The sequence below is a fragment of the Canis lupus genome, chromosome 4, assembly GCF_048164855.1.
Source record: "Canis lupus baileyi chromosome 4, mCanLup2.hap1, whole genome shotgun sequence".
NCBI classification, from domain to species: Eukaryota; Metazoa; Chordata; class Mammalia; order Carnivora; family Canidae; genus Canis; species Canis lupus.
This window is the reverse complement of record NC_132841.1, coordinates 74,588,785-74,610,997: the sequence shown is the minus strand read 5'-3', so window position 1 is coordinate 74,610,997 and position 22,213 is coordinate 74,588,785. Positions and strand designations below refer to the sequence as shown.

Below are 22,213 nucleotides of genomic sequence, written 5' to 3'. Positions count from 1 at the left end.
GAACTTGTTAGCAAGCTGAGGATAAAGTGAACATATGGAGGATGGCAAGTTGGCAGAACCACAAGAATGCAGGGAAATAGGGTCTGCGTGAATAGGATTCAGGCAAATCTAAAACTCAATATCCTTTTAGATTTGAGGTGAGCCAAAACATTTCATATTTTGGATATTGTTACTGGCAGTTAAAGGCATCCTGATATGACATAGGTAAAATTATTTTGTGAATTACAAGTTCAATGTAATTGTGACTGAAGCCAATAATGTGTTTAGAGGGGTGACATGAAAAAGAGGCCTGGATGCAACCAGTCATGTTGTTCCATGCGATTTATTTATCACCATACAATTTGTGGCATCTCATCACTCCCTATATTGTAGAATCAAAAGAAAGTGGAAATCAGTGTATACTAACCTACACATTCGGGAATAAAATTTCTATGTACTCAATATAATTTGTCTTTCATTAGAATTTGCCATCTTTAATGCCTGCTTCTCCTCTGTCTTCCTTACTGCTTCTTATGTTCTCATCTGCCCCCTTGCCTATTCCTAAGTCTACAGTTTGACATGGGACAACAAAAGAGGAAGTGTAGCACTTTCTGCACAAGGTTTTAGATAGACTCTTCAGAAAAAAAGTATGGGTCGCTAACAAAAGCAATTATTAACCTTATTTATATATCTGTATTCTTTAAAAAGTTTATATCCTACAAAAATCAATTTTTCATTCAAACATTTTATATGAAGTCAATTAGAAATCAGTATTTTGAGCTAACCTATTTACAGATTTTTGCCAACTGACTTTTATCCTTTCCCTCATCAATTCTTCAACAGATATTTTTTTTGAGCACTTATTATGACAGTAACAACAGGAAAAAGACTTGGTTCATATCCATTTAGGACAGTGCTACTCAAAGTGTGGTCGTTGAATCAGAAGCATTATAATCATCTGGAAAAAAATACAAATTCATAGGTCTTGCCCTAGATACACTGCATCTCTAGGGGTGGGCCTAGGAATCTGTATTTTAAAAGTATCTCCAGATGATTCTTTTGTGTGCTAGAGCAACTACTCTAGAAGCTTATGACTTAGTGAAGAGTTATATAAACTAAAAGCAATGACTATCCCTGGAGATATGTACAAAGTACAATGGAAACATAGGAAGGGCTCCTTAGAACTAAGTTTGTGAGTACCTAGAATTGTCCTAGACACCAGAGTGATTGAGTGATATTTGAACCCAACACCCTTCTGACTCCAAATTTCACAACACTGTATAAAACTTCCCAGGACTGACAACACACAAGAAGTTTCACAAAGGCGGCTGTGTTTGAACCAACTCTAAATTTGCGAAATCAACAAGCTGGAGCAAGAGGGGCTGGGAGCATTGTTAGTCCTGGAAAATATTACAGAATATGAAAAGGAATGGAAGGAAGAGAGACCATCACATAATTAGGCACTTAAGGCAGTCCTATATAAAGCACTAGGGAGCAGGGATCATGGATGGGACTAAATAGTCAGGGAGAAGTCTTGTTATAAATAAAGAGTTGATATGCTATATACGTGGCTTTATATTTTGTTATATAGGAAAAAGAGAGGACCATTGAAGAATTTTACAGGACTGAAAGACCAGTCTGGTGTGGTAAAGATTACCAGTAGAGTAACACGATAAAAAGAAAAAAAATGAAGGCAGTAATACTGGAGGTCAAAAATCAGGTAGGCTAGCTGAGCAGTAGTCTAGGGCAGAGGTAATAGGGGCCTGAATGAAGGCAGCATTGGGTGTTGGACTGAGGGGACTGGTACAGAGCTATGAAGATGGAAGTGACGGTACTTCACTCCTGACATTCACTTCTTCAAAATTTTGAAGATAGTAAACAGAGTGAAAACCAGCATCTGTTAAACAGACACCACATGAAGTATCAGTGAAGTAGATGGCACTTGGAACATAAGATTGCACTATAATCCAGGTGGCTCAGCAGTTGAATGCCTTCGGTTCAGGGCATGATCCTGGAGTCCCAGGATTGAGGCCCACATAGGGCTCCCTGCATGGAGCCTGCTTCTCCCTCTGCCTCTCTCTCGCTGTGTCTCTCATGAATAAATAATAAATGCAAAAATGCTTTTTAAGTGCTATTTAAAGGACTTTCTTAAAAGCTTTTCAAAATTAAAAGCATAAGTAAATATTGAGGGGTGAAAGGCTTTTTTTTTTTTAGTAAAAAGCATATCTATTCATTTAAGGTATATTATTAACATTTTTATATTAAAAATATAATCTGTCAAGTAAATTGAAAGGCAGAAAAACTGTCACAACTTAATATTGGTAAACTAAAAGTCCTCCTCAATCAAAAGCTATGATTTTAACCATTTTCAGTATTCAATCATTACTGTGTAATCAATCTTGTTTCTTGATTAGAATAGTTGGTGCCCTGTGATACTGTTCCTTCATGTTTCCACACAATTTTATGTATTATTCTATACTGAACATGCAATATTCAAATTCACTTGCACTAGGAGGCCTGGAACTTAGAGATTAGCTCTTGACTTATTAATTTCAATAATTTTATCTGAGGTAAGCTGATTGATCTCTGTCTGGTTGAACCCAAATTCTCTAAGTATCTCTTCAGTATGTTCTCCTACAAAAGGATTCCTTTTGCAAGAAGGAACAGCTGGGGTGCCTGACAGCAGAGGTGCAGGGCGGGGACTCACACTCTGTTCCTCATTAATGATAAATGAGCCCCGTTCTTTGTTATGATCGTGGTGGATAACCTCTTCAAATGTCAGAACTGGAGTCACACATGCATCTGTGCCATCAAAGATCTGACACCACTCTGCCTTTGTCTTCTTTGCAAATATATCTGCAAATCTCTTCTTCATTTCTGGCCAATCACTCATGCTCATCTGATCAGGAAGTTCATCAGACTTTAGTCCAAGTCCTAAGATAGAAACACAATTTCTTAAATTATTATGCATTAGGTGGAGTGATTATAATCAATGAAAATGCATTTGTCCTCACCACACCATCCCAAATAGGATGTTCTATAAGAGTCTCTCAACTGGGTCAAGAGAAGAAATTGAAACTCAACTTGAAGTTGAAGCCAATGGCTAGAGGGAAGAAGGTGGCAGGACTCCAAAGAGACTTCCCACTGCCAGGGTGATGTTATTTATATTTCATCAAAAGTTGTCTATTTGTAAAGGTCTAGTTTCTAGGGATCCCTGGGTGGCGCAGCGGTTTGGTGCCTGCCTTTGGCCCAGGGCGCGATACTGGAGACCTGGGATCGAATCCCACGTCGGGCTCCCAGTGTATGGAGCCTGCTTCTCCCTCTGCCTGTCTCTGCCTCTCTCTCTCTCTCTCTGTGTGACTATCATAAATAAATAAAGAATTAAAAAAAAAAAAAAGGTCTAGTTTCTAGAAATTGATTTTTCCCTGAGTAGGTTTTCAAAAAGAAATTTCCTCATGATGTTATTATTGGCCATACTAAATTCAAATAACCCCACATTTTATAATAGTGTACCCAAACCCTACAAAAGATAACATTTAAATGACTTTACATGACTATCCCATTTTTTGAAGGAAGAAACCTAAAATGATTAAATTCAAAAATTGCAATTTTTTTGTATAATATTCACTTCTTTTTATTTTGTTTTGTTGTTTTTTTTTTTTTTTTTACTTCTTTTTATTTTGGTCAAATAAAATAGCTCTAGTAGAACAGTGATGTTTGGGATCCCTGGGTGGCGCAGCGGTTTGGCGCCTGCCTTTGGCCCAGGGCGCGATCCTGGAGACCCGGGATCGAATCCCACATCAGGCTCCCGGTGCATGGAGCTTGCTTCTCCCTGCCTGTGTCTCTGCCTCTTTCTCTCTCTCTCTCTGTGACTATCATAAATAAAAAAAAAAAAAAAAAAAAGAACAGTGATGTTTGACTTATCACCCTCTTAAAACACTGCTGTGAACTAGAAACAAAGGATTTGTAAGGTAACCAAAGACACATGTAACAAGTTGTCCCCACAGATAATAGGACAGAAAGTGATCACCCAGCCAAATCATGAGTGAGGTACACAGACTTCTGTGTCAAGCATGAAGGAGACCTTGAAGGCCTCATCAACACACGGTGCAGAAAAGAGGAAAGCATCCAGCTGGGGATTTAACAGAAAGGATGGCTTCTCAGGCCCATGACCTGATCTGTGCCTCCTTTATGGACTACAAGCACTTACACCTGCAGATACACCTGAACTCCAGTGCTGATTAAATTATAGCCGAAAGGCCACTTTACTAGAGTTTGGTATAAATGTCATTTTTACTCCCTCATGGAAGAAGATTTTTAAATGTAGATGGTTAGAGTGGAGCAATAATGAAAGGCCCTTCTTCTTATGCATGTTATTCTGCATTAGTTTAGTCAAGTTAATCTAATAATTCTCACTTTTATCATCTTCTCCTTCCCTATTATGTAGGAGAACAATGACTAATTGTAAGCTGCTCTGAAGAGGAAGATCCTTACACACACACACACACACACACACATATATATATATATATATATTTTTTTTTTTTTTTTTTTTTGAGGAAGATCTTATAGAAGTAAGAAGACATGAATACTGCAGGCCATTCTTAGGATCCTGAGGTATATAAGGAAATAAAGAGAACTCATGTAGTTTTGGATAGTTGTGAAAAGACACCTATGGGATATACAGAAAATAAATTTTTCTCTGTAGCCACTTGTCCTATTCAAATACCAGGAAAAACACGGAGCTATAACTTCAGGTTTGTCACTAAAATCTAAAAAAAAAAAAAAGTTTCTAAGGATGTCTTTTACTTTGCTTTCTTTTTCCTGATTGCCCCAAACTCTGTGACTGAAAAACAAACAAAATGACCAATTAACCAAAATTAGGGATAGATCATAGCTACTGTTAGAAACCTATTTGCATGTTTTTAAACAAGTTTTTTTAATCAGAATGCGATCAGTATCATAAAACTAAATAAAATTGGATCGAATATGTTCTTTCTATAACAGACATTATATTTGAGATCAATGGTCTCACGGGTTATAGCTTGTATACTGGAAAAATACTAGAAATCAAAGACCTCAACTCTACCCCTAATTCTGACACCCCAGGTCTTCCACTGTTTTATCATCCTCTCTCAGCCCAGTTTCCCATCCTGTCCATGACCCTGGATCAAGGCCACAGGATTAACCACCAATGGGTTAGGATACCGTACTTTCTATGCTCTTGACACTCCTGTATAGAACTCTAAAACTACTCCCCCATGTAACTGTAGATTGTGGCTAGTTTTTAACAGTATAACCAAGGTTAAATTTCAGGTATTTTAAGTCAAACAGATTTTCAAGGACTGGCCTGTAGACTCAGACACGACTTAAAATTTGGGAAAGTATGTTTTAATTTCCAAAAAGCTACCTTTATATGTACGCATATACATACACATAGGCAATTATACAAAATTATACAAAATACTAATAATTTTAAGGATCTATCATAAACTTTACTGGTCTGTAATATAGTATGAGGCATATATTAAGCAGTCAAAAATTCATGTAAGTATCCAAAGATACATATTTACAAAGACTAGAGTTTATTACAAAGACTAGCGTTTATTAATAAGTAACAAACATTTGTTACAATACAAAACTGGAAAAATGAAAATGAACTTGAATAAGGAAATGGTTAAGTTTTAGTACAAGTATACCATCGAATATCATATGGCTGCTATATAAATCATCAGGCTACAGATTTTTTTGTATTGACAGGAAAAAACATCTTTAGTAAACTATTGAATAAAAAAAGATAGTTATTAAATATACATTTACATAATTTTATATAAATATAAATATAATTTATAAATAAGTAAAACAATTATGTTGATATGTACACAGAAAGTCCTTGAAAGCCACATCCCAAACTTTCCTAAAGTGGAAGGACAAGAGAGAATTCTTACTTCTTACTTGACAAATTCTGTACTACACTTTTTTCTAAAACACACATTTTGAATTATTTTTCATTTTTAAAAAATTGTCATAGCATAAAATTTATAGTAATGGTTTTAAATTTCTGAGGAATGGCAATACAGCTTTCCACAGTGGCTACGCAATTTTCATTCCCACCAGTAATGCATAGGGTTGCAGTTTCTCCACAACCTTGGCAACACTTGTTATCTGCTTTTCTTTTAATGATTTGGAATTTTAAGACAACTTAAAAAAAATTCTCTATTGCTTACTGATTATACTACACCAGTCTTAACATCCCAAAACGTGTCATGAAATTCTTTGTTTTCAGATTTCTTTGCCCCAGAAAGCAGTAGGGCCACAGTACAATAGAATTGGTACCTTACAAATATCTCATGTATTTATGTTCAGATACTGAAGAGTTTAATTGAAGTATGGTCTCAAGGATCTCAAATATAAGGTAAAATAAATGAGGCATATAATTAATATTACCTAAAAAAATCGTTATAGATGTGGCAGTTTGTCCACTTGGGCCTCAGAGAGTAATAATGTACATGAGATTAGTAAGTACTATTTTTGTATATAGATACACAAAATAGATAAATACTATAAAAGAAAGAAAATGCTGAGTTATTCTGGCATGGACTACATAGATTAACCAAAGCTGATTTAACATGGCTAAGTCAAGCCTGAATCACAAATCACCTCTCAGCTAAGGATCCCTAGTGAACCCTGAAGGGACAGACAGGGGGTTAAGGATATCATAAAAGGCTGTGGGTACAAAAAGAGGAGGCTATATAAAAAAAAAAAAAAATCAGGATGTTTAAAGAGTTTAGATTTAGAAAGAGAAAATCCAGAAGGTGGTAAGAAGTTGAGGGACTGGAGCAAGCAGCCAACTAGAAAAATGTCTCATTTCATTGTCAGTATTTACAGAAAAACTCACTCACTGTGGTGGAGTGTGGATGTTAGCAAATGATCATGCCACACATCTGTTTCAGATGACAGTAAGATACACCAAGGAGGGAAGTTAACTCCTGGAATGGCAGAGCAAGAACCTTCAGAAACCTGCTCTTTCATAAAAGCAACAAAAACCCTGGCACAAATGGTCAGAAATAAGCTTTTTGCAACTCTGGAAATTAGAAGTTTACTACAATTCAAAGAGCATTTACTCAGGAAAAACAACTACATCTCAAGTTCAGTGAGACCTGTGATGTTAGAACTTGCACTAATTGAGGGACACCGGGGTGGCTCAGTGGTTGAGCATCTGCCTTTGGCTCAAGGTGGGATCCTGGAGTCTGGGAATCAAGTCCCACATAGGGCTCTCCACAGGAAGCCTGCTTCTCACTCTGCCTATGTCTCTGACTCTCTCTGTGTCTCTCATTAAAAACAAACAAACAAACAAACAAAAAAAACTCTTTAAAACAATAAAACAGAAACTTGTGCTAATTTCATCCCTCTCTCTTTGGCTCTGTGGTAGCCATCAAAACCAACAGGCTCTCAATCACAGTGCTGTAATAATGAACAAGGTAACAGCAATGATGTAGGAAGCAAATGAGTTTAGAGCTTCCCAAAAATCCCATCCCCAGAGAACTGCCATTTATCTAGCAGCTCCCTGAAAGGCTCCATTCTCAGGGCTTGCTTCATTTGATTGGAATTAGAGCTCACAATGCCCTATGCCTGGAACATTTTTTGACACTTGTCAAAAAAAAAAAAAAAAATCAATGGTAACTGTTTAATAGCATAGCTATCTGAGGTGGCATTCCCTGTTGGGACTAAAAAGAAGCTGACAATCAAAAGAAAAAAGTAGGGAATAGGATGCTCATGGGGGACTTTGAAATGCTCTAACATATTCCAGAGAATTTAGAAGGCATCTATGTAGGGCCCAGGAAAGATATGGCCAGGTCCTAATCTTTCACCTCTGGCTTAACCCTGAATCTCTGCACAAGTAAGAAGTGAAGGCACAGCACCTCAGAAAAAGATGGGAAATTAATTAGTTCAAAGGATTTAAGGACATCTCTACCCAACCATTACCTACGTGATCACCAACCTAACTGAACAGACTTCAGTGGCTGAAGAGAACTAAAGAATACAGAGTTAGTCCAGAAAAGTCATTAAATAAACAAATAGCAGCAACAGCAAATCCGGGACTGGAGAGATGGCAAGGGAAGAGGAAACCTGATTTCCAGAGTTGCCACATCACATTATTTAAAATATCCAGTTTCAACAAAATTTGTGAGGCATGCAAAGAAGGAAAATATGGCCCATACACAAGACAAAAAGCAATCATCAGAAACTGTCCCTGAAAAAGCCAGACATTGGACTTACTGGAAAAGACTTTAAATCAGCTAGCTATTTATAATATGTTTAAAGCACTGAAGGAAACCACATCTGAAAAATTAAAAGAAAGTTTGAGAATGAAGTCTAATCAAAGAGAATATCAATAAAGATAAATTACTGAAAAAGGAACCAAAAACTGGAATTGAAAAGTACAATTACAAATACAAACTCAGGGCAGCCCACGTGGCTTAGCGGTTTAGCGCCGCCTTCAGCCCAGGCTGTGATCCTGGAGTCCCAGGATTGAGTCCCACATCGGGCTCCTTGCATGGAGCCTGCTTCTCCCTCTGCTGGTGTCTCAGCCTCTGTGTGTCTCTCATGAATAAATAAATAAATAAATCTTAAAACAAAACTCAGTAGAGGGGACTCAATAATAGACATGAACTGGCAGGAGAAAGAATCTGTGAACTCAAAGAGAAGTAAACTGCTTATCCAGCCTGAGGAACAGAAAGAAAAAAGAAAAGAAAAATGAACAGAATTTCAGAGATCAAGAGGACACCATGGTACCATCGAGAATACCACATAAGCTCCAGTTGGAGCTTCTTCCACACATGCCTCTGCCCTTGTTTCTTGGACTTTCCTCAAAGCCTGGCCCCCAAATACCAGTCTTCGCTCCTACCTCAAACCAGGAAACTGAGACTGCCTCCTGCCTCCAAGCCAGAGGAAAATGTCAACTTCACAGCACTTGCTAGAGGGAGAAAAACAATAGCAAGCAATTGAACATGTTGATGAAGTACAAAATGAAATAGGCAGATTTAATGAACAAGACAGTGAGGAGATTTTGAAAGTAGAACAGAAATATAACAAACTCTGCCAACCATTTTTCTGAAGAGTCAGAACTAATTGCCAAAGTTCCAAATTTGTCAACCATCCACAAGTATCTGCACTGCTTGAGGAGGAGGATGAAGAGGTAGGTGTTACATTATTTGACAAGAGTTGCAGTGACAGAATTTGAAGACATTAAATCAGGTTACAGACCAGAATATTATTTTGGTGAAAATCCATAAAGTTCTCTCCAAATAATTTCATCTGAATGAGAGTGGTGAACCACCTTCAAAGTCTACCAAAATCAAATAGAAATCTGGAAAGGATTTGATGAAATGTTCAAGTGAAACAGAATAAAGCCAGCAGGAAAAGACAGCATGAGGAACCAGAGAATTTCTTCACCTGGTTTACTATCATTCTGATGCAGGTGCAGATGAGTTAGGAGAGGTCATCAAAGATGACATTTGGCCAAATCCATTATAGTACTAGTTGGTTCCTGATACAGATGATGAAGAGAGAAAAGGATGATGATGATGATGATGAAGGTATGGAAGATATTAAGAAGGAAATGAGGATGAAGGTGAAGAAGATGAAGATGATGATGGGGGGGGTGAGGAGAGGAGGATGAAGAAGAAGAGGACTAATGGAACACTGATAGAGTCTAATCTTCCTTTTTAATTTTCTCCAGTCCCTTTGGGGCAAGTTGCAGTCTGTCTCTCTCTTTTTCTACTCTGGTGCTGATTTGCCGTTTTTTTTTTGTTTTTTGTTTTTAAGTCTTTTTTTCTCTCCCTTTATACCATGGTTCTCAACTTATTTTGAAGGGAAATACCTTGAGTAGAATACAGAGGGAAAAGAATGTGTACCCTTTTTTGTTCCAAATTTATTTTTATCCCTTCCTGTCTCAACAAAAACTTTATGGAATCAATGCCACTGTGCTCTGTGGGAAAAAATAAAAACCTGCTTCTTTAGCTCTACTGGAAGCTGAAGGGTGCTAGGGCCCCGTGTGATAGTGTGTAGAATTCCAGCTTTTTTCCTCGTTTCTCTGTATATGGAGCTCGGAGGTTACACTATCTTTGTGAATATGGACAGTTAGCACTTACCAACATGTATCTGTCTACTTTCTCTTGTTAAAAAAAAAAAAAAAAAAGGAAAAAAAAAACTTCAAAAATGGGGTTATTGAGGGTCAGCAAAGGGTGGGTTTGAGGTATTTTGGTGGGTTAAGTGAGCATTTTGACAATATGGCTTCTTCTTTGGCAGGTTTAATTATGATGTTTAATGGCTATCCTTGCATTTTAAGATGACACTTTTACAATGATCTTTTTCATATGATCTCACTCATTTGTGGAATATAAGAAATAGTGAAAGGGACCATAGGGAAGGGGGGGGAACTAAGTGGGGAAAAATTAAAGAGGAAGACAAACAGTAAGAGACTCCTAACTTCGGGAAACAAAAAAGTTACAGAAGGGGAGGTGGGTGGGGGGACAGGGTAACTGGGTGACAGGCACTAAGGAGGACACATAATGAGATGAGCACTGATGCTGTACTGTGTTGGCAAATTAAATTTAAATAAAATTTTTAAAAATAACAATAAACATGGACTATCAATTAAAAAATGACACTTTTAAAATAAAATTCTCTTCTAATGATAACTTGAGCCCTGCCACATAATGGGAGAATCAGCAGAACCTGTAGGATCTTATTTGAAATTGACATTCTCTATTTTAATTTTGTTCCTGTTTCTTTTTAAATTTTCTTTTTGTTTCACTGGAAAGATGATGCTCAGTTTAAATGTTAAAAATGTACAAGTCACTTTGTTACAATAAAACTAAATGTGTACACACACACAACATAAGTCTCAGAAGAAGAGAGACAGAAAAGGCAGAAAAAAAATCCTTGAGGAAATAATGTCTGGCAAATTCCCAAATTTGATGAAAAACAAATTAACTGCACATCCAAGAATCATCTCCAGGAACTCAAGCAAGATAAAATCAGAGATCCGCACTTAGAACAAACAAATGAGCTCAGTGAGGTTGCAAGAAACAAGACCAATATAGAAAAATCACTGTATACTATATATTTCCATATACTAGCAAAGAACAATACAAAAATGATACCATTTACAATAACATCAAAAATAGTAAAATTCTTCAGTATAAATTTTACCAAATAAGTGTAGGTTTTGTGCATTGAAAATTACAAAGAATCACTGAAAGAAATTATAGACCCAAATAAATGAAAAGCATCCCATGTCCATGGATATTACGGCTTAATATTAGTAAAATGGCAATAATCCCTAGACTGATGCTCAGATTCAACAAAACCCCTCTCAAAAATCCCTTTTTTGCAGAAATTGGCAAGGTGATCCTAAAATACATATGGAAATGGTAAGGGCCCTGAAAAGCCAAAACAATCCTGAAAAAGAACAAAATTGGAAGACTCATACTTTCTAATTTCAAACTTACTACAAAGCCACAGTGATCAATACAGCATGGTGCTAACATAAGGAGAGACATGTGCATGAATGGAACAGAATCAAGTCCCAACATAAACCCTTATACTTATGGTCAACAAATTTTCAACAAGGATGCCAAAACCATTCAATGGAGAAAGAACAGTCTTTTTGACGAACAGTGCTGGGAAAATTGGATAGCCATATGCAAAACAATGAAGTTGGACCTTTACCTCACCCCATATATAAAAATTAACTCATCATGTAACAGAGACTTAAATGTGAGTGCTGAAACTATTAAAATTTTAAAAGAAAACACTGGGGTGAGACTATAAAATTGGGAGTTCCCTGAATAACTTCCATGCAAAACTTACTAAAGGATAAGTAATAAAAATGTCCTAATAACAGGTGCCCAGGTGGCCCCTGACACTAAAAGATTATAGGTGACATCTATCAAGGAATAAGAACTGTGGAACCAGCAGGTCATTTCTAAGGAAGAATAATATGTGGGCACACAGGGCAATATAAACATCCAATTCTCAAGAATGAAATGCAATAAAAAATTGAACTTCTAGGGATCCCTGGGTGGCGCAGCGGTTTGGCGCCTGCCTTTGGCCCAGGGCGCGATCCTGGAGACCCGGGATCGAATCCCACATCGGGCTCCCGGTGCATGGAGCCTGCTTCTCCCTCTGCCTATGTCTCTGCCTCTCTCTCTCTCTCTCTCTGTGACTATCATAAATAAATAAAAAAAAAAAAAAAAAAAAATTGAACTTCTAGGGCAGCCCGGGTGGCTCAGCGGTTTAGCGCCACCTTCAGCCCAGGGCATGATCCTGGAGACCCGGGATAGAGTCCCACGCTGGGCTCCTTGCATGGAGCCTGCTTCTCCCTCTGCCTATGTCTCTGCCTCTCATGAATAAATAAATAAAATCTTAAAAAAAAAAAATTTCTACAAAATGGATATTTTTAAACTCTGAGCTATTCTACAGACTTGTCAAATTACCTGTCCTTTCAAAACATAAGGGAAATGCCCCACAATACAATGATGGCTATAATTAGGTCAATTATAAGGTAGACACATAATAAAAGACATATGAATTTCAAAATGCTCCAAGATAGAGGTTAAAGAATATCCACAAGAAAAGGGGAAGTGGAAGAGGCACATGAAAGTTACCCACCTTTGATCAGCAGCTTGTAGAACTGGGGTTCCAATGCTCCAACAGCCATGAACCCCCCATCTGCCGTCCTATAAGTTGTGTAGAAAGGTGCTCCACCATCTAATAAATTCTGTCCTCGAGGATTTTCCCACAGCCCCATTTGTAGAGAATGCCACAGGAAAGAACTCAGGTATGCTGTTCCTTCCACCTTTAAAGAAGAAACAGCATACACTATGAATCCAGGTATTTAAACTGTAAAAGCATGATTAATTTCCACTTAAGATTTTTTCAACATTTGTATAAAAATGTTTGAGTATAGGAAGATTGTATCTAATTATACAACTTCTTTGATATTTCAGTGAAATGTGTTAGAACAGATTTATGATACAGGATTTCTCCACTATTTAGGTTAGAAGGTACTTTTCAGAAAAGACATAGAAGGAACTACTTTTGTTCTCCTTTTCAAATAAAACTGCCAAATGTTGACAATTTTTTAAGCCAAGTGAGGGCACATGGAAGTTCATTAAATACTCTCTATATAATTATGTATGTTAAAAAATAACAGAATAAAAAGTTAAAAATAAAACTGGTTTTTAAAAATCTATCTTCTGATCTCAATATCTATAAACACATACATGTAAATATGCGAAGCATATCACATTATAATGGTAAATCATATTACAGTTAAATTTCACCTATTCTAGTTTGATTTCAAGCCCAGGAAAATTATATTTGAGTATTTAATATATTCTAATTTTAATAATCACTAGAAAGTTACAAAATAAACAGAAAATGTAAGTGGCACTTATAAACAAGTTTTCTGAGTCCATACAAACTAGTTTGGGAATGCCAACTTCCCACTGAATGCTGAAAAGTAACAGGAATGGATTCATATCCTTAGGTACAAATGTTATAGGCTGCATGTACCGGACTATCCAAAGAAGACTACTTCCCTATCCTTATGGCTTTCTAATCCTAATGATTCTAGTACCCCAGGAGAAGGCCATCAAAGCATCCTCATCTCCAGGAGTTGGAATGGGGTGGGCCTATGGAATTTATCAGTTACGGGCTGTGAAATAAATGCAAAATATATCTTTAGATACATCCCAATTTTCCCTTTTAACTTGAAATCTCATGTATATCACAATTTATGGCTCTGACATCTCACATACCAAATAGTATGTGTATTTTGGATTAGTGGCCTAAAGAGATGCTTTTTTTGAAACTGGGTTACAAAGATTTTGGAGAGTCCCCATATTTATACATATACACATTCACATAGAATGATATACCACACAGAATGATACATACACATACACACACGTGTGTATACATATTTATATATAATTTCTTTTATATACCAGATAGTTGACAAAAGATGCACTAATACAGTTATGGGTCCAGTTTGGCCCATTCAGGACACAGAGAGGCACTATTTTAATCCTTCCTTTATTTGGGGCCACAGGAGAATACAGGACAGAAACAGAGCAGTTACAATCCTCACCTCCTTATGCTACCCAGGCATATGGCTTCTCTTGCCCTTCACCCACATGTGGAGAAGCTAACAAGAGCCTTTTGACACAGGAAAACTACAGCCTCAATTTCCCCACCTTTTATACTGTTCTCATCATGTGGGACAACAGCCGATGTGCCAGGGCACAGCCACCCCAGCTGAAGTCAAGTGCACATCCCCAGATCAGGGACAACAAACACAGGAAAACAGATGTCATGTTTCTCAGTTTTAACTTGACAGTTTCAAAGGAGATGACTTCAGGACATCATAGGCAGGCCTGAGTCAAGAATTCTGTTGCTAAAAACATCTGAAAACTATGGCCTAAAAGAATAAAGTATCTGGGGACACCTGGGTGGCTCAGCAGTTGGGCGTCTGCCTTTGGCTCAGGGCGTGATCCCGGAATCCCGGGATGGAGTCCCACATCGGGCTCCCTGCATGGAGCCTGCTTCTCCCTCTGCCTGTGTCTCTGCCTCTCTATCTCTCTGTATCTCTCATGAATAAATAAATAAAATCTTAAAAAAAAAAAAAAAAAGAATAAGGTATCTGTTCCCACTAATCAGCTTCTAAAACTATTTTGTATTACAAGGGTTCCCAGAAATCAGAAAGTAAAGAATGCCATGCTTTACTAATCCATTAGGCCTTGAGTTATTAGCCAACACTCATTTTACCCTGATGCAACACAAACCCTGAATCAAGTTTGCATTTCCACATATATTAAAAACCTATCTTCCTAATCATCATGTAACTCTAATTAAACACAGTCTGATGAAAGCAGCAATTATCTTTTATTTCTATTTGACTATAAATGAGCAATTACACTAGTAAATTATTCAAATTATTATTAAGTATTTAATAATACTTGAGTAACCTTAAGTTCTCCTTAAAACTCCCAAGGTCCAATGTTTGTTTTTAGCTCATTCCTTTTGGACCACAGTGACCATGTCCATACAGTGGGTTTTGATAAGAGTATCAGATGACACAGAAATAGCACAGGGGTTAGCCTTTGAGAAGGCAGTGCAAGCCAAAGCCCAAGATGAGGGCCCTGGAAATGACCTTTTGTAAGCAGGCCCTGCTTTGGGGTTCCCGCTCAGCAGGGAGTCACATTGAAGATTCTCTCTCTCCCTCTCCCTCTCCCCTCACTAATGTGCACACATGCACACAAGTTCTTTCTCTCCAATATGTAAATCTTAAAAACAAAAAAACAAAAAAAAAAAAGCAGGAGAGTCACCCTTGACCCCTTCCACTCCCCTCACTGCCAATGCATCACCAAATCCTGGCAATTTTACATCTCAAATATAAATATCCCTTAAATCCAGGCTCATTCTACCACCAATGACTTCAACACTTGTGCTTCTCTCTCAGCAACAACCCAGTAACTCTCTGTCTCCAGTCTTGTCTTCCTCACATCCATCTCCATTCTCCCTCCAAAGACCTATCTAAATGCAAACCTGTAATGGTGCTGGATTGGGCTCCTCCCCTGTGGCTTTGAGAACTTGGGCAAATTTTGATGCTTCGGTTTCCTCCTCTTTAAAATAATGCATTCTAAGTGAAACTGCTATTTTGAGGATTAGGAGAAATCACACAGGGAAAGTGTCTAGCATAACACGAGGCACGTGCTCAATGCATGACAGTAAAAAAGCCAAAACCTCACAACGTTGGAGTCTCCCCTAAAAATGTAGAAGGAAGGTCTAGACTGGCCCATTTTACTTTAGCACTTTTTTTTTTAAGATTTTATTTCTTATTTATTTATTCATGAGAGACACAGAGAGAGGCAGAGGGAGAAGGCAGCCAGATGTGGGACTCCATCCTGCGACTCCAGGATCACATCACCCCCTGAGCCAAAGGCAGGCACTAAACTGCTGAGCCACCCAAGCGTCCCTTACTTTTGAACTCTTAAGAATCTTTTCTATCTGCTAAGGGAGATTTCCTGAGCCCAGTTTTAAATGAAGAATGCCTGAAAACTATATTCTAAGCACAAGAATTAGCGTGGGGAAAACTGTTGAAACTAACACAGGAATTAGATGAGCCATGAAAAGTTTAGAAAGTTGACTCCACAAACAGATAATCAATTATGATGTTCCAACACACATAAAGGATATGAAGCTATTTTAAAGAAAAGGATATACTTGGTAATTGGGTTCAAACTTCAAATCTCAATGATCTCTTGTCATGTTCAGAAAAGAATCTGAGGCAGCTGCCTATCATACTTAGGAATAACTGGTAGACTTATCACTTCCCCTAATGAACACTTACCATGTTTGCATCGATGACCTGACCTTTACCAGAGCGTGTGCGTTCAAACAGAGCCATCAAGATACCAAGTGTGCATATGAGGGCACCACCACCAAAGTCAGCCAGGAGATTCAGTGGGGCATAAGGATTCTCACCACTTCCGCCAATTTTTGACAGAACACCTATATTATTAAATAACATCAGCGAACAGTACCCATAGATTTAATGCCTATTTTAAATAAATACATGAACACCGTAAAAGGAATAACCAATCTCTCTAGTTGCTACTATAGTGAATACTAATACATAATGCTTTTCCAAATCTAAACTATTTAGCATATTTATAAGCAGGCTTTTCCCCCAACAAGGCTCCTTGTTTTGTTTTTCATTTTTTTCTTCTTTAAAATGTTATTGCAACTAATGCTTTGAGGATTTTATTACTAAGTTTTTGCTCACTAGTTTCAGGGAAAAAAAATATTGTTATCAATTTATCTTATGGCTTAACAACAGTATAATCCACTTCCATTCATATAAGAAAGAGATGCAAGAAAATAAACATAAGGAAAAGAAAAGTGATTCCATTTTAAAATAGCTGGAAAAAACAATTTCATCCTCACTCTTTTCCTCTACCTTGGATTTGTACTCACAGGAAATGTGAGACTTTCTTTACTCAAAAACACAGTTTCTTAGGAAACCCTAGGATTGGGTCATTTTAAGACTTATTCTCACAGGCAAAAATTCTAATAAAGTGATAATAATGACCTGAAAGCTACAGGTATTCATTGAAGTCTAAAATGGTAACTCGAGCAATCATTCATTTTTTTAAAAAAGATTTTATTTATTCATTCATGAGAGACAGAGAGAGAGAGGCAGAGACACAGGCAGAGGGAGAAGCAGGCTCCATACAGGCAGCCCGACACAGGACTCGTTCCTGGGACTCTGGGATCATGCCTTGAGCCAAAGGCACCCACTCAAACTGCTGAGCCACCCAGGCGTCCCCTCAGGCAATCATTCTTAATGAAATAGCAAACAATATAAGCATTTTCAAATTACAGAACAATCACCTCTATTATCACCGCGTCTCTTACTCCCTGACAGGGGCTTGCCTGAGAATCGATCATACAAATGTAATAAGTACATGTTACTAGGAGAGTACATTATTCCTCAAATGTGTTAAGACAGGGGGAAAAGGGTCGAGAATAATTCTTCTAAGACAAACCAATCCCCCCTTCTTTTTTTTTAAATTTTAACTAGGCTCCATGCAATATGTGTGGCTTGAACTCACAACCCCGAGAACAAGAATCACATGCTCCACTGACTAAGCCAGCCATGGTAACCTGATTATGATAAATATTTAATTAAGTCTGCACCTTTACATATTCTTTATAGTTAGTCTAACTGTCAATCTCAATTGGGAACAAAATGGTAAGTACAGAGAACTTACTTTGTCTACCTACCTGACAAAGCCAAAAAGTTGATGTCATGGCCTGCTGTTTTCGAGAATCTTCCTGACTGGCCAAATCCACTCAACCTGGCATAGATAAGCCTTGGATTCTCCCTCTGCAGAATCTCCGGGCCTAGCTGGAGTTTTTCCATGACACCTTAAGAGAAAATTAACAATGATTTTTTTTCTTAAAGAGGGATGAATTGAGGATGGGTGTAATCCCGTCTCTCTGGCAAATATAAAATGGCACTCTTGCAAGTCATACTAATAACATGTTTTATGGGTTTTAGCACGTTTCCAATACTTAAGGACACAATGAATGAGGTCACCATTTCTAGAATGTGTGACTTTTGCTCCAGAATACTATTTCCTTCCAGGCCTTGCTTATTTCCCTTCAGGCATATCCAAGTTCTTTTAATCCCCACAGTGGGCCTTGCATTCCTTAGGTCAGTGCCGTTATGGTTCCCCAAATCTTCTCCTTGGTCATTTATCAGAAATGGTTTGTTCTTGGGGTGCCTGGATGGCTCGGTCGGTTAAGCATCTGCCTTCGGCTCAGGTCAGGCCCGGGGTCCTTGGGATCCAGCCGTGCATTGGGCTCCCCGCTCAATGGGGGCCTGCTTCTCCCTCTCCTCCCCACTTGTGCTCTCTGCCTCTATCTCTGTCTCTCTCTCTCTCGCTCTCAAATAAATCTTTAAAAAAATGTTTTGTTCATTTTCTTAAATTTTTATTTTATTTAAATTCAATTTGCCAACATAAACTATAATACCAGGTGCTCATCTCATCATGTGCCCTCCTTAATGCCCATCACCCAAGTTACCCTATCCCCCGTCTCCCCCATCTCTCCTACTGCAACCCTTTGGCTCCCAATTAGGAGTCTCTCATGATTTGTCTTCTTCTCTAATGTTTGGTTTGTTCTCTTGGAACAGTTACCCTGGGCCTTTACTGGTCAAAAATATACTTTTGAAAGCGGCTATCCTTTTTAAGATATTCTTTTTCTGTGCCTGCATCATTACCTACCACCTTCTACCTCATGCTGTGTTTATGTTTGTATATACACCACTATCTTCTCTATCATCTTAGAAGTTCCCCTGGTAGGATTCATACCTGTTTCCTCAGGCCTCTCAAGTGCCTGGTATGGGTGTCTTCACAAAAGTCTTGCAAACATCTATGAAAAAATTTGCTAAAATAAGCGTCTAAGAGCTCTTATCAGTACCATATTTACTGCACAAAATCCAAACAACTAGTATTTTAAATCACCTGGGATTAGAAATAATAAAGATTATATTTTTACTGTGTCTTCCTAAAAGCTATGTAAATTACAAAAACAAACAAACAAACCTCTAGTCCTCTGCCTAAACACACCCCAGCCCCAACTGTCTCACCCAGCAGCTAAGTCTGTATACGTGGTTCTACTTTCCTCCTAATTGCAAGAGCCTGGAGTCAATCATGTTGAGCCTCCATCCTTAAACAGGGCATTATTATATTGCGACACAATCCTAATTATGAAATTATTACATCCCAATCTGCAGTGAGCATAAATGAATTAACACATTTAAGATGTCTGGTGCCCTACAGACATTCAATTCATTCACCAGACATTTACTGACTTCCCACTATGTGTCAAGCAAGGCTTTGGTTTAGTACTTGAGCAAGATTACCTTGGCAGCTGTCTGAGAAGGGATCCAAGTGGTGCTAGACCCCCAACATCTGCTTTCAAAAAGCTGTTACAACAGTGCGAAGGAAGCTACAGCAAGTATGGAAAGTAAAGCCTAAGCCAGAGAAAGGAAGAAGGACGTCTGGATTCCTGGTAACAAAGCATATGAAGTGAAGAGTATTTGGAGTTAGGGTTGGAGTGCAGGTTTCTGATTCAGGCAACTGGGTGGGTTTTGGCTCCATTTCCTGAGATTGATTTTATATATATAGGGGAGATGCATATGTTGGCAAATTGAACTCCAATAAAAGAAAAAAATTAAAAAAAAAAAAAAAAAGGAGGAGATGCTATTTTAGGAGGTAAGATAGTGCAACTGTTTTGGGATTTGTGGAAGTTGCCAAGCCTGGGGGGCAGCCAGTTAAGAGACGTGCACGGCGTGTGTATTCCAGCAGCCGGTGGCTCTCCTGGGGGGGCGGCAGGGGGCACAAGTTATAGGCTTGGTCATCATCTATAAGAGGTGAAGACAGTCGGAATAGATAAGGTGGCTCCAGGAAGCAGAGTGTAAACTAAACTGATCTGAGGCTGGAACTTGGGCAGCCCGGGTGGCCCAGCAGTTTAGTGCCGCTTTCGGCCCAGGGCGTGACCCTGGAGACCCGGGCTCGAGCCCCACGTCGGGCTCTCTGCGTGGAGCCTGCTTCTGCCTCTGCCTGTCTCTCTCTGTTGCTCATGAATAAATAAACTAAAAATCTTGAAAAAAAAAAAAAGCTGGAACTTGGGATTTATAAGGCAGGGAGTGTTAGCCTGGGTCAGGGGGGTGGCTTGCAGAGGGTTCACCAACCCCCAAAACTGCAGAGAAACGACCCCTAAATACAGATCATCGGTGATCAGAAAAACGAGGAACCGGGGAAGGAGCGGGAAATGGGTCCAAGGAGAAGACGGCAAGAGCGGTGTCCGATCCCAAGTACGGGAGCCCAGCGCCGGGGCGCCCGGTCCACAGAAGACTCTAGAAGCTCCGCCCCCGCACGGCCGCGGGCAGCAGCAGCGGGGCGGCGGGCGCGGCGGGTCCCCCCCCCCCCCCCCCGCGGCGCGGCGGAGCAGCCGGGGCCCGCCGGGGCTCACCGTGGCGGTAGGGCTCCAGCACCACGTCCGCCCGCGCGCACAGGCGCCGCAGCACCGCCGCCCCCTGCGGCCGCTGCAGGTCCAGGGCCAGCGAGCGCTTGCCCCGGGCCAGGATGTTCATGTTTCCGCGGGCGCCCAGCCGGTCCACACGCACCACCCGCGCGCCGAAGTCCGCCAGGATCATGCCGCACAGCGGGCCCGGCGCCAGGCCCGCCAGCTCCAGCACCGAGAGCCCGCGCAGCGCCATGACAGCCCCGCGCGGCCGGCGTCTCCTGCGCCTGCGCGCCGCGCGGCCCGGAGTCTGCGCACTGGGCGGATCCCGCCCCGCCTCCTGGCCGGGTCCGCCCCGCTGTGGGGGCTTGCCCGGGGACTGCTTTCCGTCTGCGGGCTTCCCGGTCGCTGGGCTCGGGCGAGCTCACGCCTCCTCCCTCTCTGCGTATCCGCTGTTAAAAGGGTGCAGATTTTTTTGAGCAAAAGATCCAATGGGGGAAAAAAAAAAAAGATCTAATGAAGCAGCACCTAAAAGCAAAGGGGTTAGGAGCCTCTACCCACAGGAGCCGGGGAGTGGCTTTTATAGAGAAAAGCAAATAAATTATTGACTAGCTATGGATTAAAATCTACTTGGCTGTTTGTGATGGGTTGTTCTTAGGTTCCATTTCATGACCTTGAGGCATTGACAGGGTTGGATTTTGGGTTGTTTAGTAAGGCTGCCTGGGCAGTAGAACCACATGGATCTAATGGCCTCCTTGTTTAATTAGTATAACACCCGCCTGTCGCTCTCCAGCTCACGTTCCTACCTTTGTCCAGACGTAAGCTGCCTCACCTCCTTCTCTTGTTTTGTTTTTATTAAAAAAAAAAAAAAACTTGAAGAGAAAATCGTGAAGAATGATAAAGAAGACATCCAGACTGGCACAATTATTTTTTTTCATATTTGCTTTCAGAGTACTGTTCCTTAAAAAAATAATAACAATAAACGGTACACATATAGCTTAAGCTAACAATCAGGCTCAGATTCACATGAATCAGAGATATTACCCAGCACCAAATTTCAACAGTAAGTTCAAAGATACAGGTCATGGAAAGGCTCAGCAGAATCAGCGGTCTGGAAAATCTCACATGGCCACAGTCTATTGGACACATAACCTCTGTTATAGGCTGAATTATGTCCCTTCAAAATTTATATATTAGGTGCCTGAGTAGCTCAGTGGTTGAGCTTCTGCCTTTGGCTTGGTCTTGTCCTGGGGTCCTGGGATCGAGTCCCTTATCAGGCTCCCGGAAGGGAGAATATGACTCCCGGAAGGGAATATGACTGTATTTGGAGATAAGGCTTATAAAGAGGTAATTTAGGTAAAATGAAGTCATATGGGTTGGCCCTAGTTAACATGACTGGTGTCTTTACAAGAAAAGACTAGGACACAGAAAGCAAGTACTGAGGGATGCCCATGTGAGGACACAACAGAAGGTGACTATCTGCAAGCCCAGGAGAAAGGCCCCAGGAGAAACCAAAGTTGCAGATACTTTGATCTTATACTTTCAGCCTGTAGAACTGTGACAAAATGGCTTTCTGTTGTTTAAGCTGCCTAGCCTTTAGTACCTTATTATGGCAGCCTGTGGGGAC

General features: G+C 39.6%; 1 protein-coding gene and 1 pseudogene across 2 annotated transcripts; one reads left to right on the top strand and one right to left on the bottom strand.

Moving 5' to 3' along the window:
• Positions 1–303: 303 nt before the first annotated feature.
• Positions 304–20,893, bottom strand: AMACR (alpha-methylacyl-CoA racemase). 2 transcript variants are annotated; one of them, XM_072824974.1, is made up of 5 exons: positions 20,596–20,893; positions 17,839–17,982; positions 16,403–16,563; positions 12,658–12,844; positions 304–2,913 (listed from the first exon to the last, which is right to left on the bottom strand). In XM_072824974.1, the coding sequence occupies exons 1-5, from the start codon at positions 20,840–20,842 to the stop codon at positions 2,504–2,506; spliced, it is 1,149 nt and encodes a 382-aa protein (XP_072681075.1). In that variant the 5' UTR covers positions 20,843–20,893; the 3' UTR covers positions 304–2,503. The 2 variants fall into 2 exon arrangements, 1 of the variants encoding a protein (XP_072681075.1); XR_012030310.1 differs by lacking the exon at positions 16,403–16,563.
• LOC140631681 (protein SET-like) lies at positions 8,737–9,677 on the top strand (annotated as a pseudogene).
• Positions 20,894–22,213: the final 1,320 nt, after the last annotated feature.